The sequence below is a fragment of the Odocoileus virginianus genome, chromosome 20 (assembly GCF_023699985.2).
Source record: "Odocoileus virginianus isolate 20LAN1187 ecotype Illinois chromosome 20, Ovbor_1.2, whole genome shotgun sequence".
Taxonomy (NCBI): domain Eukaryota; kingdom Metazoa; phylum Chordata; class Mammalia; order Artiodactyla; family Cervidae; genus Odocoileus; species Odocoileus virginianus.
Genome location: NC_069693.1, coordinates 10342048 through 10360296, shown reverse-complemented (window position 1 = coordinate 10360296; position 18249 = coordinate 10342048). Strand labels below are relative to the sequence as shown.

General features: G+C 47.3%; 1 protein-coding gene and 1 non-coding gene across 6 annotated transcripts; one reads left to right on the top strand and one right to left on the bottom strand.

Moving 5' to 3' along the window:
• Positions 1-5980: 5980 nt before the first annotated feature.
• On the bottom strand, positions 5981-17095 carry LOC110123303 (cell adhesion molecule CEACAM21-like). 5 transcript variants are annotated; one of them, XM_020871103.2, is made up of 5 exons: positions 16817-17095; positions 16245-16336; positions 15044-15403; positions 12621-12902; positions 5981-6109 (listed from the first exon to the last, which is right to left on the bottom strand). In XM_020871103.2, exons 2-5 carry the CDS (start codon positions 16306-16308, stop codon positions 6003-6005), a joined length of 813 nt encoding a protein of 270 aa, XP_020726762.2. In that variant the 5' UTR covers positions 16309-16336; positions 16817-17095; the 3' UTR covers positions 5981-6002. The 5 variants fall into 5 exon arrangements, with proteins under 5 accessions (XP_020726762.2, XP_020726760.2, XP_020726758.2 ...); XM_020871101.2 differs by having other exon boundaries at positions 16245-16426; positions 16817-17094; XM_020871099.2 differs by having other exon boundaries at positions 16992-17088.
• Positions 11675-11799, top strand: LOC139030113 (U6atac minor spliceosomal RNA). The gene has a single exon (XR_011482426.1). It is a non-coding gene; the product is annotated as a U6atac minor spliceosomal RNA (small nuclear RNA).
• Positions 17096-18249: the final 1154 nt, after the last annotated feature.

The following is an 18249-nucleotide window of genomic DNA, read 5'->3' as shown; positions in this document are numbered from 1 at the left end:
CTCCTGCTCTCAGTCTTTCCCAGCATCAGGGTCTTTTCCATGAGTCAGCTCTTTGTATCAGGTGGCCAAAGTACTGGAGCTTCAGCTTCAGCGTCAGTCCTTCCAATGAATATGCAGGGTTGATTTCCTATAGGATTAATTCGTTTGATCTCTTGGCTGTCCAAGGGACTCTTAAAAGTCTCCAGCACCACAGTTTGAAAGCATAATTTCTTTGGCACCCAGCCTTCTTTATGGTCAATTCTCACATTCTTCTTTATGTCAATTCTCACACAAATCTGACTACTGGATAAACCATAACTTTGACTATATGGACCTTCACACATCTGTTTATTTTGGGGAGGCAGGCTTGCCCGCTCTCTCGATGTTTTGGGCAGAACAGCTTTATATTATTAAGGGACGTGTTCCCATTTGTGAAATAATTTAGTTGGGAATGAAGATGATCTGGTTAGTTTTCATGATCTTAGGACCACGGGAGATTATAGTTGAATGATTTCTTAATCTGAAGAAGTCTTTTAATCCTGGCCTGTGGAGTGAATATCATGGTGAAGGAAATCTCTAGAGAGAAGTGGTTATGGTTTTAACAAAAGGCTGTAAAAATTAATCCTTCTATAAACTAGGGGAACTGTCTATGGGACACCGCTTGGTTAATAATTACTCCCAGGATGTTTTAGAAGACCAGAGAAGCCTCGCTCTGTGTCTCTCTCCCTGTTTCTCTCTCCCCCTTCTCTATTTCTCTCTCCCTTCTCTGTCTCTGGGCTTCCCTCATAGCTCAGTTGGTAAAGAATCTGCCTGCAATGCAGGAGACCTGGGTTCGATCCCTGGGTTGGGAAGATCCCCTGGAGAAGGGAAAGGCTACCCATTTCAGTATTCTGGCCTGGAGAATTCCATGGACTATACAGTACACGGGGTCGCAAAGAGTCGGACAGGACTGAGCGACTTTCACCTTCACTTCACTTCTCTGTCTCTGCCTCTCTTTATCCCTCCCACCCCTCCAACCTTCTCTTGAAAGAGAGAAAGAAGATAGAAAGAAAGAAGAAAGAAAACCAGAGAGATCTCCACCTGAGGCTCAGTCAGAATGCTCCAGGGACCACTTATTAGAGACCCCAATTTTCTGACTGTGGTGCTATCCAGGCCTGTCAGGTAATGTTGGATCTGAGTACACGGTATGGTTGGGGATAAAGAGAACCTGGGTGTATTTCTGGGGGCTCGCATTGACAAGCCAAGGATCCTGTGTGACTGGGTTAGAAGCTGTGTGGCAGGAGAGGTGAGGTTTTCCTTTGGATGGTAACAGGAGTCTGAGGAAGTGGTGGGGGCGTCTGGGCCATCTGAAGCACCTGGTGGGTGCTGAAGGTTGGTGTCAGTGGCAATTTCTTGGAATAACACCATAATGAAGTCTGCTTGACTCTTCCTTCACTTACAGACTTAGAAGCCAGCATATTATTTCTTTCTAAGAATTTATTTATTTTTGGCTACACAGGGTCTTCGTAGCTGCACTCAGTCTTTCTCTAGTTGCAGTGAGTCGGGGGGCGACTCTCTAGTTGTGGTGCTTGGCTTGTCATTGGGGTGGTTTTTCTTGTTGCAGAGCATGGGTTCAGTAATTGTGGCCCATGGGCTTAGTTGCTCCATGGCATGTGGGATCTTCCTGGACAAGGGATTGAACTGGTGCCCCCTGCGGTGGAAGGCAGATTCTTCACTACTGAACCACCAGGGAAGTCCCCTGGGTACTGATTTTATTGCTGCTTCCAGCAGTCTTGGGAAGGAGGCACCACAGCAGAGGGCCAGGAGAAGTCAGGGGAAGAGGAGGGGAAACACAGCACATGTTCCAATTGCTTGGAAGTGAAGGAAATGAGATGACAGGCTAATTCTTGGTGGAATTAATAAAGGAAGGTTATCCTGGTTGGAAGAGCTCTGACTCTCTGAGGGGCAGAAAAAGGGACAGAGAACAAGGAGGCGGGATGTGCTGGAGAGATTTCTACACAACTGAGCCCATGGAGACTGTGGGAGTGAACACTGGATCAGGCATGGGATGCCCTGGAGCCATCTGCGTGGGCAGTGCAATGTGTCCTTAGCGAAGAGCCCAGCAGACCTTTTACTCATGAAATCATCTTCTCTCCTTCTCTCCCAGAGGAAGACAGGCAGGTACTTCCAGGCAGGTTGGAGCAGTGACCTGTGGCTCTAGGTGGACGCACTTTGTCAGCAGGGTGCACGTGAATTTATTGAGCTCTTGGATCCCAGGATCCAATACCTCTGGACTTAAAAACAGGCTCACTCTGACTCTCTGTTGAACAATTTCTGTTTCTTCTGCCTGTAAAGAAGGCAATGCAGAAAGCAGTACCAACTGCGAGGCAACATGTTGGTGTCTGATATATAATTTTTATTATAAAATAAAGCAAATTTTACAAATCATTCAAAAGTGGCCTTAGCCAGGCAAAATTAAATTATGCAGAAGTGCTTGCATGAGGGCAGGTGTACACAGTCTGTATCAGGGTGAGAAAACCCTGAAAGAGGTACCTGAGTACAGAGCGCTCCCAGCCACCCCTCTCTGGGGGCCAGTTCCACACAGCAGGAGGTCCATCATGAAGGTGGAATAAAGCCTTTCTCTCAGCAGCCCAAGGAGGCCTCGTCTGTGCAGAAGGCTGGTGGGAAGCAGGGGCGGCTCTCCTCTTCCCATCCTCCCTTTCTGTGCCGACAATTTGGTCCTGTGCACCCCATGGGAGAAGAATTCCAGAGGCTCTTCAAGAAACCCAGGGCTGAGTCATAATCTGCACCTTGTGTCCTCAGGAGCCTGCGCACCAGTGCGGCCTCCTGGACTGTAAACAATGCTAACAGTGCAAGGGGCCGTGTTCCCTTCAGGGCGCTCCTGCTTCTCAAGGACCAAACACCCCTCAGCAGAGACCAAGGCATCCTGAGAAGGTGAGTGGGGCAGACGGACGGAAGAGCAGGGGGTTGGTGACTGGCCTGGGGCTTCCCAGGTGGTGCTAGTGGTAAAGAACCAGCCTGCCAAGGCAGGAGGCTCAGGTTCGATCCCTGGGTGGGGAAGATCCCCTGGGGAAGTGAATGGCAAAACACTCCGGTATTCTTGCTTGGGAAATCCCATGGACAGAGGAGCCTGGCGGGCTATAGTCAATGGGGTCGAACAGAGTCGGACGTAATTGAGCAACTAAGCAGATGACTGGCCTGAGGTGCCGAGAATGGGAGTGGGATCCATTTCCGGGCATGAATGTAGAAAACTACTGCTTCTCATTTTCTGTGTGGGGCCCCTCACACAGAGGCCTTGGGGAACTCCTGGTCAGAGGGACATGCAGGACTTTGGTGGCTTCTTTCCTCTAAAGCAGTCAGACTGGCTTATGCAGCAAGTTAAACAGAACCCCTTTCACATAAACAAGCAGTTACAAAAATTAAAATGGCAGAATATCTCAGAAGCAAGGGGGAAAAAACAATAATCCCAGTTGTACATTCTTTGACCATTATTTAAATAATCTCTAGAGGGTAAATTTCTGAGTCCTTTCCCCAGTCCCAGCAGATTGTATCTGATTGTGAGGCTGCCAGGGCTAACACCATGACAGGCGGCCTGGACCTAAGTTTCAATTTCCCCCGAAATGGTAAGATTCCCCCCGAAACGGTACGATTCCCTACCCCCATCAGGCCACCAGGAGCCAGCCAATCAATAAGCGCCCAGTAAGAAAAAGGGAATCTATTAGGGGAAAGCTGAAAAAGCCCGCGAACGCCCAAGTTTGAAAAAAGCCCGCGAAAGTTTGGACCAATAAAATTGCTTTGCAAACATGTAACCAATCCACTTAAGCCAGCTACCAACTGCTTATGCTCACCCTATAAATTTGTGTAACAGCTTGGGCTCAGGGCTCTCTGACCCCGCACCACTGCGTTGGATGGGGCAGGAGCCCTGACTCGACTCAGCAATAAACTTCCCTTTTTGCGAGTTGCATTGTCTTGGAAGCCTTCTCTCTTCCTGCTCGGGGATTCGGACATCGGGCATAACACTGATAAGAGCTCATAGATGAAAACAGATTGTATCTGGTTGATGTTGACATCAGCAACCTCAGATATACAGATACCACTCTAATGGCAGAAAGCGAAGAGCAACTAAAGAATCTCTTGATGAGGGTGAAGGAGAGTGAAAGAGCTGGCTTAAAACTAAATATTAAAAAAACTAAGATCATAGCATCTGGCCCCATTACTTCATGGCAGATAGAAGGGGAAAAGGTGGAAGTAGTGACAGATTTCTTCTTCTTGGGCTCTAAAATCACTGCAGATGGTAACTGCAGCCATGAAATCAGAATGAAGGAGGAAACAGAACAGGCTCAATCTTGAAAGCAGGACTCCATCTTGGTCCGGACTGTGGACTTTGAGCTATATGCCCAGTATCTATGGAAACGACATACCAACTGGAAAACCAGGCCCCTGGAAGGAAGAGCCCGAGGGCTCTCCATCGCCTAAAAAACACCCTAATTATCTGGTAACCGAATAGAATCATACATTCTATTATGCTTATTGGGGTATGACCACAAGCCTATTGATAATTGTCCACTGTTAACTACCTAGGCTTAAGACATATGAATCATGGGTTAACTTTGATTGTATCTTTCTTTATCCTTTGTTCAGACTAGTTTCAGGGAATTTTGGGGAGGTGGGTTTGGGCACGTACGCTTAGGGTATACAAGGTTTTCACAAAAACTGGTCGGGGTCCTTGGCTAAGAGGAGACTCTGCCTTGGGCCCGCCAGTGTAATAAACTGCACTCCACTATCTGCATTGTCCTTCTGAGTGAGTTTGTTTCCCAGAACTCGTGGTTACAACAGATACAATGATAGAGCAATGAGAATAAATTAAGCACAACAGCATACAATGAGATGGATGACTCTCATGATTTTGAATGAGAGAACCAGACACATTAAGGACGTACTGTGTTTTTCCTGTGTGGATAACCAAGAACAGGCAGACCTATCTCATGCATTGGAAGTGAGGATGCTGGTTACTCTTTGAAGGGAACTAACTGGAGGTCTTCTTTAGAGTAGGAATGACACATTGATTGATTGATTGATTTGGGTGTTGCTAACCTGGATTGTTCAACTCCTGAAAGTTCATAGATTGTTTTAGAAACAGGTTTTTAAAAATTTATTTATTTTTGGCTGCGCAAGGATGGGAATCATGAAATCAGTTCCTGAAAATGTCCAGCTACCCCACCAGATTCCCTGGAGCACAGAGTGCCTCATGCCACCCTGAATTCCCTCAGTGGGTGTTGAAGGTCAACAGCTGCAGTAGCACAGGGTTCAGTCTCCACAGAAAGTGAAAGTGTTAGTCGTTCAGTCGTGTCCAACTCTTTGTGACCAAACGGACTACAGCCTGCCAGGCTACTCTGTCTATGGAAGTCTCCAGGCAAGGCGACAAGAGAAGCCACCCCAATGAAAAGCCTGCGCACTGTGATGAAAAGGAGCCCCAGCTACCCACAACTAGAGGAAAACTGTTTGCATGATTCCCATCCTTGCATCTCCTCATCTCGAGAAAAGCACTAAGTCCCGTCATGATGACATTACCTCCTCATGTCTTGCAGAAAGCCTCTTATAAAGTAAGCGCTTAATTGCCTTGAACTCCCCCTTCAACGAAATCTTACATAGTGACCTTCCCCGACTGCCTCTTCGGAGCAGGCTATCAGAGCTATCTGAGGTGCTGCCTCCCGGGCTGCAGTCCTCATTTTGCCCCAAATAAAACGTAACTCGCAGCTCTCAAGTTGTTCACCTTTTTTAGTTGACACCCCTGTAAATCAGATGGGCGTGGGAATAGCCATGTCCAAGGGGGGGGGGGTTCAGGAAGCATGAAGACCAGGGAAGAGGAGACCCATAAAAATCAGTGCTGAGAAGTAGGGCTTTAGGAAGACTGAGGAACAGATCAAGGCCAGAGATGGAGACGAACTCTCCTTCCCTCTCCCAAGCAGGGCAGTCAGTCTCAAAGAAAGTGGAACAAAAGGAAAGGTGGCATACCCTACTGTTTATTTGAAAAACAGAAAATACACCAGGGCTGCTATCAGACCCAAACAAACTGAAGTTACAACCAGGATGCCAACAACAGTACCAGTTGTGAGGTCAAACAGAGAGGCTGTAATGGAAAGAAAAGAAAAGAATGAATGAAAGTGACATTATTTTACAGTGGGAGGTGCTCTACGAAACAGCTGTCAACATTAAGTAGTCTCTACTTGTGCCTTCAAGAAATCGATTTTCTCTGGGACAGCTGTTGTGTGGTGATTAGGTGACTAGATCCTTGTGAGTTTCTTTCTCTCTCCATGTATTTCTAGGTTGGTGACCAGAGTTGCCTCAGTTCCAATCTGGCCTTTTCTGCACACATATATTTCTGAAGGCTTTGGAAATGTAAGAAGGACTGATGGTTATTTTTGTATGTTACTATTTCCCCCCTTTTCATGGTTTTGTACGTTATAACTTCCCACCTTTTCCTGGGGCTTCCCTGGTGGCTCAGTTGGTAAAGAATCTGCCTGCAATATAGCAGATATGGGTTTGATCCCTGGGTCGGGAAGATCCCCTGGAGGAGGAAATGGCAACCCACTCTAGTATTTTTGCCTGGAGAATTCTATGGACAGAGGAGCCTGGGGGGCTACAGTCCATGGGATCGCAAAGAGTCGGACACGACTGAGTGACTAACCCACACATCACTTCCCACCGTTTCATGACTGCATCTTTCTCTGGGTACCAGGTGTAACAGCTATAAATATACGCCTCTCAGGTGTCTTGTGGTGGGCATTTATTGATGGAAAGCCCTCTGAATTCACTGCCCCTTTGCACAGAGAACACCCTTCACACTGGCTCCCGGTAAGGATGTTAATTCAATAATTCTATGAGAAATGATAGGGCCTTCCCTGGTGGCTCAGCTGGGAAAGAATGTCCCTACAATGCAGGAGACCCGGGTTTGATTCCTGGGTTGGGAAGACCTGTTGGAGAAGGGATAGGCTATCCACTGCACTATTCTGGCCTGGAGAAGCTCTACACAGTTAGCAAAAACAAGACCAGGAGCTGACTGTGGCTCAGATCATGGACTCCTTATTGTAAAACTCAGACTTAAATTGAAGAAAGTAGTGAAAACCACTAGACCATTCAGGTATGACCTAAATCAAACCCCCTATGATTATACAGAGGAAGTGACAGGGATTAGATCTGATAGACAGAGTACCTGAAGAACTATGGATGGAGGTTCATGACATTGTACAGGAGGCAGTGATCAAGACCATCCCCAAGAAAAAGAAATGCAAAAAGGAAAAATGGTTGCTGAGGAGGCCTTACAAATAGCTGAGAAGAGTAGAGAAGCCAAAGGCAAAGAAGAAAAGGAAAGATATACCATTTGAATGCAGAGTTCCAAATAATAGCAAGGAGAGATAAGAAAACCTTCCTCAGTGATCACTGCAAAGAAATAGAGGAAAACAATAAAACGGGAAAGATTAGAGATCTCTTCAAGAAAATTAGAAATACCAAGGGCACATTTCATGTAAAGATGGGCACAATAAAGGACAGAAATGTTATGGACCTAACAGAAGCAGAAGATATTAAGAAGAGGTGGCAAGAATAAACAGAAGAACCATACAAAAAAGATCTTCATGACCCAGATAACCGCAATAGTGTGATCACTTACCTAGAGCCAGACATCCTGGAATGCAAAGTCAAATGGGCTTTAGGAAGCATGACTACAAGCAAAGCTAGTGGAGGTGATGGAATTCCAGTTCCCGCAACTTAATTGAACTGATGAGAAATGATCTTCCCCCATGGGTAACTTTAGCTCAAGGACTCCCCATCAGCTTTGCAGACACTCTCTAAAACTGCACTGCAGCCTAAAACTTCCTTCCTTCTCTTTCTCTTTCACTTGGGTCAGATATGCCTTGTGGTCTGAGGACCTTCCCAGGCTCCTCCCACTTCTGCCCCACTTTCCTAAACAGGCACTCTTCCAGTAAATGTCTTGTATGTCTAGTGTCATCTTGGCTGCATCTGAAGGATGAAAAGTATCATATCAGACAAGAAACCTTGCAGTCAAATCCTTTTTTATTCTTCTCCCATATTTAGTCAGTAACATGTTCCTATGAGTCTTTTGTTTTATCCTTTCCCTCCCTTCCAATATGTAATGTTTTTTGCATCACTTTCTCTTTTATTTCTGTTTTCTTCACTAGTCAACTCAAATCTGAAGATGAATGCTGATGTTAGCTATTGTTACGAGGTACTTATTATATGACAGACTCTCTGCTATATACTTTACACATACCACATTTGATTCATATAATAACCCTGCCAGGTCAACATTCAGTTCAGTTCAGTCGCTCAGTAGTGTCTGACTCTTTGCGACCCCATGGTCTGCAGCACACCAGGCTTCCCTGTCCGTCACCAACTCCCAGAACTTGCTCAAACTCATGTCCATTGAGTCGGTGATGCCATCCAACCATCTCATCCTCTGTCGTCCCCTTCTCCTGCCTTCAATCTTTCCCAGCATCAGGGTCTTTTCACATGAGTCAGTTCTTTGCATCAGGTGGCCAAAGTATTGGAGTTTCAGCTTTAGCATCAGTCCTTCCAATGAATACTCAGGACTGATTTCCTTTAGGATTGACTGGTTGGATCTTCTTGCAGTCCAAGGGATTCTCAAGAGTCTTCTCCAACACTACAGTTCAAAACCATCAATTCTTCGGCACTCAGCTTTCCTTTAGTCCAACTCCCACATCCATACATGACTGCTGGAAAAACCATAGCTTTGACTAGATGGACCTTTGTTTGTCTCTGTTTTTTAATATGCTGTTTAGGTTGGTCATAGTTTTTCTTCCAAGGAGTAAGCATCTTTTAATTTCATGGCTGCAGTCACCATCTGCAGTGATTTTGGAGCCCAAGAAAATAAAAGTCTGTCACTGTTTCCACTGTTTCCTCATCTATTTGCCATCAAGTGATGGGACCGGATGCCATGATCTTCGTTTTTTGAATGTTGTATTTTAAGTCAGCTTTTTCATTCTCCTCTTTCACTTTCATCAAGAGGCTCTTTAGTTCCTCTTCACTTTCTGCCATAAGGGTGGTATCATCTGCATATCTGAGGTTATTGATATTTCTCCTGGCAATCTTGATTCCAGCTTATGCTTCATCGAGCCTGGCATTTCACATGATGTACTCTATATATAAGTTAAATAAACAGGGTGACAATATACTGCCTTGACATACTCCTTTCCCAATTTGGAACCAGTCTGTTGTTCCACATCCGGTTCTAACTGTTGCTTCTTGACCTGCATACAGATTTCTCAGGAGGTAGGTAAGGTGGTCTGGTATTCCCAACTCTTAAGAATTTTCCACAGTTTCTTGTGATCCACACAGTCAAAGGCTTTGGTGTGATCAATAAAGCAGAAGTAGATGTTTTTCTGGGATTCTCTTTCTTTTTCTATGATTCAATGGATTTTGGCAATTTGATCTCTGGTTCCTCTGTCTTTTCTAAATCCTGCTTGAACATCTGCAATTTCACAGTTCATCTACTGTTAGCGCCTGGCTTGGAGAATTTTGAGCATTACTTTGCTAGCGTGTGAGATGAGTGCAATTGTATGGTAGAGTGAACATTCTTTGGCATTGCCCTTCTTTGTGATTGGAATGAAAACTGACCTTTTCCAGTCCTGTGGCCACTGCTGAGTTTTCCCAGTTTGCTGGCATATTGAGTGCAGGTCAACATTATTCCACATGATAGATGAAAAACCCGAGACTTCCAGTGATGATAAAAAAAAAAGGTACCCAAAGTCATATAACTAATAAGAGGTGGATCTAGTGTAGTCCTTGACTGTAGGAATACCTGATTTTATAGAACCCAATGGTAGTAACAGTAATAATAGCATTTAATAGTTATGGAACATGTCCTCAGCGTGTGGCATTTTACTAAGGGTTTAACTGAATAGTACGTTAAATCTTTGAAACAATGACATGAAGCAGAGACTTTTTAGTACGATTTCAGTTGAGGACTCTGAGGCTCAGTGAAGTTAGGAATCTCATGCAAGAATTTATAATTGTAAATGGTTACCTTAAAAAAGAAGAAAGATCTCAAATCAACAACCAAATGTTACAACTGAAGGAACTAGCAAAAGAACAAACCATACCATAAGCTAGCAGAAGGAAAGACAAAATAACAGAGTGGAGATAAATAAAATAGAGAATGGAAAAGTAATAGGGAAAAAACAATAAAACAAGAAATTGGTTCTTCAGAAAAGAATAAGAAAGGCTTCCCTGGTGGCTCAGTGGTAAAGAACTAGTCTGCCAATTCAAGAGACATCGGTTTGACCCTTGATCTGGGAAGATCCCACACGCCGCAGAGCAGCTGAGCCTGTGCTCCACAACTACTAAGCCTGTGCTCTAGAGCCAGAGAGTTGCAGTTACTGAGCCCACGGGCTGCAACTACTGAAGTCCGTAGGCCCTAGAGCCCATTCTCCAGAACAAGAGAAGCCACCGCAATGAGACTCCCGTGCACTGCAACTGGAGAGTAAACCCCACTCACCACAGCTCGAGAAAAGCCAGCACAGCAATGAAGATCCAGCACAGCAAAGAAAATAAATAATTGGGGACAAATGATGAACAATTTTGACAAAACTTTAACTAGACTGATCAAGAAAAACAGGGAAGATTCAGATTACTAAAATCAGGAAGGAAAGTGGGCACATTGCTACTAATTCTCAAGAAATGATGAGTTATAGGAGTATTATGAATAACTGCATGCCAACAAATTGCATAACTTCAGTAAAATGGACAAATTCCTAGAAACACAGATGCTACCAAAGTGGAATCACAAAGACTGCGACCCCATGGACTGTAGCCCGCCAGGCTCCTCTGTCCATGGACTTCTCCAGGCAAGAATACTGGAGTGGATTGCCATGCCCTTCTTCAGGAGAATCTTCCTGACCCAGGGATTGAACCTGTGTCTCTTACATTTCCTGCCTTGGCAGACAGGTTCTTTACTACTCACGCGCTACCTGGGAAGCTCCAGTGTTATAGAGGCCATATATTAAAACCCGCATCTAACACCATTCTAAGTGTGAAAGACTGAAAGTTTTCCCTCTAAGATCAAGAACAAGATAAGGATGCCTGCTTTTGCCACTTCTATTCAAAACAATATTAAAAGAAATAGATAGGACTTCCCTGGTGGCTTAGTGGTAAAGAGTCCACCTGCCAATGCAGGAGACATGGGTTTCACCCCAGTCTGAGAAGATCCCATATTCAATAGAGTAATTAAGTCTATGCGAAAGAGCCCACACAGCTACAAAGACCCAGCCCGGCCAAAAATAAATTTAAAAATTATTTTAAATAATTAATAAAAAAGTGCCCATTGCATTAAGAACCTATACCAGGTATCTCATTTAATTCTAATAAAACTTTGTGAATTACAAAAAAATAACATTTAAAAAAAGTAATAGACCAATTCAGTGCCAAAGAAAGAAAAAAGAAAAGATACTGAAATTGTAAATTAAGAAGCAAAATTAACTGTTTGCAGAGGATGTGGCCTTATATATTAACAGGAAACCCTAATTTCACAAAAAACTGTTAGGTCTAATAAACAAATTTGATAGAGCTGCAGCATATGAAACCAACACATAAATGCAGTTGTATTTCTATATATGAACAGTGAACAATATGAAAAGAAAGTTTTAAAACTTCCCTTTATATATTGTATGAATGAGATAAGGCTAACACTCCCTTTGACAAAAATGGCAGAGGCCTGTGGATCTGACAATATTCATACAGTTAAGGTATTGCTACCTGAATCATAGTATCTAACCATCATTTTTATAAAAATAAATTCCACTTATAACAGCATCAATAAGAATAAAATTGAGGAATTTTGGAGCTGACAGACTTGTATAAGAGAAACTAAAAAAATTTTTTTTTCAAAGGAAAAACATAGTATGAGAAATTAAAGAAGACATGAATAAATGATAAGTGTTCATGGACTGGAAGCCTTAATATTGCTTAGATGACAGTACTAAGCAAGGTGTACTGGATAGATGTGGGTAATGACTGCAAAACAATATGAATGGACTTAATACCACTGGGCTATAAACTTCAAAATTATTTACATGATAAATCTTACTTTTTTTTTTTTACCTTATAAAGAGTGTGTACCAGGAAAAAAAATCTTGTGTAAGGTAACAGAGTAAATGCCAGCCCCAGGATTAGAAACTTACTGTATTTCTTTTTCTGTGTGTGTGTGTGTGTGTGTGTGTGTGCATGTTTGTGTGTGTGTGTTAGTCGCTCAGTCCGGTCCAACTCTTTGCAACCCCCTGGACTGTAGCCCACCAGGCTCCTCTGTCCATGGAATTCTCTAGGCAAGGATATTGGAGTGGGTAGCCATTCCCTTCTCCAGGGGAATCTTCCCAACTCAGGGATCAAACTTGGATCTCCTACATTGCAGGCAGATTCTTCATCCTCTGAGCCACCAGGGAAGCCCCTCCAACTTTTTTTTCAGAGATAGAGCTATTAAGATCTTGCTGGCTTTTTATTGTAACGGTCTCCTCACTGATATTCCGCCTGCTGTGACCTCAAGCCATCGTGCCTCCCGTTGGTGGAGGCATCCTCTGGGAAGGTGGAACACAGGATACGCAGTCACTTACATTTCTTCACCTTCAGCTCAAAGATCCCACTTCTGTTGGAAGTGCCTATGTTGAAGATCTCACACTGATACTTCCCGGCATTCTCCTTCTTGATGGGGTCTATGGTGAGTTTCTTCCCGTCCTCGGACAGGAAGATGTTCTTTGCGGCTTTTATATACTGGCCATTGAAGATCCACTTGATGCTGATGTCAGTTTCGTTTGTGTTACAGGTAATGACCACCTTGTTCTCTTTATCTCTGTCCACGGGGTCGCTGACTTGGATGGAGGGCTGCTGCAGCAGGCCTGTGGAGAGAACAGAGGAGGTGACTGAGACGAGGTCAGTGGCCTGGGGCCATGCTCCTTCCTCGGGTGTCTTAGCCACTGCCGGGGCCCAGCGAGCTCTGTAAAGGCGACCCCGAGCAGGACCCTGAGCCTGTGAACAAGGTCGTGGGTCTCTCTTCAAGACAGGATGTGTAAGGAGAAGGCTCCCTTTCCTCCCTCACCCCAACAATACCTGGATGACCCTGACCCATCCATGAGACATCTCTGTAATACCTTCTCAACCCGTGTATACAGCATCCTCAGCCTGAAGTGAAATTTTTCCTGTGAACTTTGATGGACCCTTTCCTAGAACTTCCTTTGGTTCTAAAAAGTTTCAGGTCTCATTCGTTATATACCCTTCTGTGTATGTTACGGAAGACAGTTGTGCCACACCTGTGTTTCTGTGGGGCTGAGGGAACTTTACACAAAGCAGGAAAGGCAATTATTTCTTTTTAAAAAATTTATTACTGGCTTTCCCGGAGGCTCAGAGGTAAAAGATCCGCCTGTCAATACAGAAGACATGGGTTCAAGCCCTAGGTCGGGAAGATCCCCTGGAGAAGGGCATGGCAACCCACTCCAGTGTTCTTGCCTGGGAAATCCCATGGACAGAGAAGCCTGCAGGGTTATGGTCCATGGAGTCACAAAGAGTCAGACCTGACTGAGCAACTAAGAAACAACAACAAAATAATTTATTAGGGAATGAGGATGACCATGTCCAGTCTCCCGGTCTAGATATATATAGTGACAGTGACCCTCTGAGCTTGGTACAATCTTGTTGGAAAGATTTCCAACTACAACCACCCCTCATTTTCCATCACTCTGCGTCTGAGACATTAATGTGTTACTCCTATCATAAAATGATGACAGCAGAAGCTCATTCTCCTGGTGACCTGGGGAAAGTGGCTCGTTCTGGAGTCCCACAGAGGCTGCTGCTCCCAGATTTCTGAGTCCTTTACTATCGCCTAGGAGGGCGTGCCTGGCCACAAGCCAGGCTGGGAACAGGGTAGTCAGTCAATTGGGGAAATATCTGTGGAAGGCTTAAGGGCAGGGGGTGGGGGCTTCCCTGATGGCTCAGCTGGTAAAGAGCCTGCCTGCCAATGCAGGAGACATAAAAGATGTGAGTTCGATTCCTGGGTTGGGAAGATTCCCTGGAGAAGGAAACGGCAACCTGCTCTAGTAGAATCCCATGGACAGAAGAGCCTGGCGGGCTACGGTCCATCGGGTCGTGAAGAGTTAGACATGACTGAGCGCACATGTTTGCATCTAAGGGCAGGGAAGCTGTGCAGAGCAGGGCCAGTCCTTGATGGAATGAAGGAGAAAGAAGTGAGACACATGGGAAGAGCAGAAAGTGAGAAATGTCCATTTGCAAGCGACTTCAAATTGGGGGTTTCAAGTGACTTCAAACATCCAGAGGTCCAAGAGCCCCACCACTGCCCAGAAGCAGGCCCCCTGCCCCCCACCCCTGGAAACCCTCCCACGGCAGAGCAGCCCCACAGCCGCGGTGAGACTCGGCTCTCAGTGCACTTTAGGGGCAGGTAGTCAGAGGATAAACATGGCTCCCCTCCCTGGAGAGACAGGCGGCACGTGTGGCCAGAGCCTCCTAGGACTCTGCATCCAGAGAAACCTTGGCCTCAGGGAGCTGGGAATCATCCGCCCCATTAGCCCTGCCTGGGAGGCCAACACCCACCGGCGGCACGGTTCTCCGTGGTCGCTGGAGCCGGGACCCTGGGACAGGGTCTGGGGAGGGGCTTCCCTGTGGGCCTGAGCTTCTCTGTGAGGATCCCTCAGGCCAGGCCCCTATTGAGTCCTGCAGGGTCTTCCTCAGGGTCATGGTTGCAGGGAGGGACCCAGGGGCCTGGACTGAGAGTTCTCTCCCTTTGCTGAGTCCCTCCCATCAGACCGTCCTTCTTTCTGCACAGTGTCTGCAGGGTCCAGATCCCCTGAATGGAATTCTGACCCTTTGGAGTTTGTCTCCACAGTGTGTGTCCTGCACTAAATCTTCAAACCCCAACACGGCACATAATGTAGAGGGAGATGGAGGCACCATTTGGGTCTGTCAGTCCTGCGAGTGTGAACAGAAGTCACCTCACCCGACACCCTGGGGTCAGAGAGGAAGTACTCACTGTATACTTGGAGATCTCCAGATGCCGAAACGTTTGTTAAATCAGCCTTTACAGTGACCACAGTGTAGGTTCCCGAGTCCCGCTTCTGGACAGACTGGATTATCAGGGAGCCATTGGGTTTTATTGTCTCTCGACCGGTGTTTGCAGGCCCAGGTGTAAATGAATTGTTAAGTACTTGGTAGACGTCAATTGCAGCTGCTCTATCTACCCTGTTCCCTCTGAACCAGCCATAGCCTAGGACAAGTCCTTCTTTTCCGAGGACGTTGAAAACAACGATTGACCCTTCTGCAGCCAGTGGGGGCACCGTGTCAACAGTGAGGCGGGCAGTGGTGGGCGGGGGCCAGAAGGATAAGAGCGCGACTTGGAGGGAAGCGAGAGAAACCAGTTAATATTCTGGCCTGTGTGGGGGATGGGGAAATGGTGCCCTGGGTTCTGAGCAGCTCTCTTCATCCCTCAGCCTTGGGGGGTGTGTGTGTGTGTGTGTGCGTGGTTCAAGGTCAGCAGCATGACCCCGTCACTTCAGCCCCTCTGGGGTCGTTTTTTCCTCTGTTTTCCTAGCTGTCCCCTGGCTCACTCCCTCGCTGCCCTCACACACCTGCTCACACTCAGGTGCTCTTGGGAGATGCCCCCCCCCACCTGCTCTAAAGACCCTCCGTGTTCACTTGCTGACCCTTCCCTGTCTGTTTCCTGCATGACGCCTGTCAGCACCGACAGCACATTCTAGATCTCTCTGCTTGTCTGTCTTCCTCCCCACAGAGTGTAAGCTCCGTGAGAGCAGGGGCTTGTCTGATTTTCTTGTACCCAAATTCCTGGTGAAGGAGCCTCTACAGCCTGGTGTTTGTCCTTTTAGGAGTTGTAGAAAAGGGTGTTGTCTAGTGTCCTGGTGTGTTCTTTCTGGAGTAACACCCAGACATAAATTGTTATTATTGCCATCAGTCTTCAACAGTTATTGCTCAGTGAAGAATAATTTCTTAAATAACTTGTAAAACCTATACCATTTGAGGTCTTCCCGCCCCTCACTGACTCTAGTTCATGGAGAGTCCCCTGGGGCTGAGCCCCCCACCTCCCCTGCTCCCCGCCCTCTGCCCTCAGGCCTGAACAGAAGTCCTCTGCCCCCTCTCAGAGCCGCGTCTCCCTCAGAGACCAGCCCGTCTCTTGTTCTCCAGTCTCTGCCCTCTCCCTGAAAACTGGCCCCTCTCACCTGCCAGGAGGAGCCTGTTCCAGGGGACATGCCTCCTGCTTGCAGGGCCTGACGGGGGCTCCATGGGGCCTGCTGTCTGCTGGCCCCTCTCTCTGTGAGGAGAACTTCCGGTCCAGAAACGCTCACAGGGCCTGCAGTCGCTGTGTGAGCTCTGCTGTCCTTCCCGCTCTGCGCTGGGCCTCCTCCCGGGGCAGGAGCACTTGGCTGGGTCACGTGGCCCGGGGCGGGGCCTCTGCCCAGGCCCCTCCCACTGCCTCCCCGCTCTTCCTTCCCTCCCTAGTGGCCCCGCCCCCTTCCCCTTCTGTCTGTGTTTCTATTCCCTGAGCTCTGCGGAGGCCTCTGCCTTCTAGAGCAGTGATTCTCCACCTACACACACACCGACACACACACACCTACACACATACACACCTACAACACACCTACACACAGACACACACACCTACACACTCTTACACTCCTGCACACACACACCCCTACACACACACACTCCACACACCTATACACACACACACACCTACACACACCCCTGCACACACACCCCTACACACACACTTGCGTGGACAAGCACAAACCTGGGGTGTCCAGTTCCAGGGTCCCCACTCCTCTGGACCAGATGCACACTCAGCCTCCCCGACTGCCCTCCCTCATCCCCTTCTGGCTTTTCCCTTCAGAGCAGTAGCCTGGCGGGGTAGGCACATCAGGAACTCCTGTCACAGGGACATCATACCCACAATGCATGGGAATCACCTGTGGAGCTTCATGAAGACTGCGAACCCCCAGGTGACACCTTCGAAATGTTTTAGCAGCCGGTCAGGTCATATGCTTGCCCAGCCTGGCTGAGACTTCATAATGTGGGGTGGGGCAGCCTCTCCCCAACTTCAATGCACAGGGAGGGTCTGCAGATCCTGTTAAAATGCAGAGCCCGACTCAGCAGGGGTGGGGTGGACCTGAGAGTCTGCATCTAACAAGCTCTCAGGTGATGCTGACCATACTGGACTGTGGAGCACACTTTCTATAGCAAGGCTGATGGTGACAAGTCAACCGAGAGGCCGACCGCCCCCCCCCCCCCCCCCCACCAAGTGTCGGCCTCTGCCGTGTTCTGGTCTGGGGTCTGTCAGCATGACACAGAGACCCTGGGATCTCCAAAATTGGTGATAATTTCTGTGGTGACATAGAAACCCAGATGGGTGCCCCAGGTCTTCCCATTGTTCTCAAATATTTGAGAAGGTTAAGGTTATAGATGACTCTGGAAGAGAGAAAGGGGTCAGCTGAGTGATGATGGTGAGGGGACCTGACCTCCACCTTAGAGTGGCACCAGCCTGGCGTCTGTTTTCAGGGACAGAGACCCAGACCTGGCTGTCAGGAGGAGCTGCAGTACCCAGGTGAGAAGGAAAGGTTTCCTGTGTGTCCTGGGAAGAGAGGAACCTGGTGCTGGGGGGTGGGCTGACTGTGGGCTCCCTGGTCCTCGGAGGAAGTGTTTGGGGAAACCCTCCTGCTTTGTGTCTTGGCTCATAAACTGTCCACGTTCCTCCCTGCCATTAGAGGTAGCCCTGTCAGCCTGGCTGATTTTCCTGTGGTCACTGTGACCTTTCCCATGGGTGGGGGTGCCAGGCAGGGATGGGCGCTGGCATGGCAGGGTGTCCTTAGGCCCCTAGAAGGAGCGTGGGGCACAGAGCAGGCACAACAGGAGGGGCCCCGAGGGTCTGTTTAGAGGGAAGGATGGATTTCAGGCTCCTTCTCCACCTCCTTCAGTTCAGTTCAGTCACTCAGTCATGTCCGACTCTGCGACCCCATGGACTGCAGCACACCAGGCCTCCCTGTCCATTGCCAACTCCCAGAGTTTACTCAAACTCATGTCCATTGAGTTGGTGAAGCCATCCAACCATCTCATCCTCTGTTGTCCCCTTTTCTTCCTGCCCTCAATCTTTCCCAGCATCAGGGTCTTTTCACATGAGTCAGTTCTTCGCATCGGGTGGCCAAAGTATTGGAGTTTCAGCTTCAGCAT

Excerpts from the sequence above, each read along its gene's own strand:
- LOC110123303 (XM_020871094.2), bottom strand. Across the intron at positions 12,903-15,043 it reads TGGAGATCTCCAAGTATACA|GCCTGCTGCAGCAGCCCTCC; the intron begins GTGAGTACTTCC and ends TTCTCTCCACAG. Across the intron at positions 6,110-12,620 it reads TGAGCTGAAGGTGAAGAAAT|CCTCTCTGTTTGACCTCACA; the intron begins GTAAGTGACTGC and ends TTTCCATTACAG.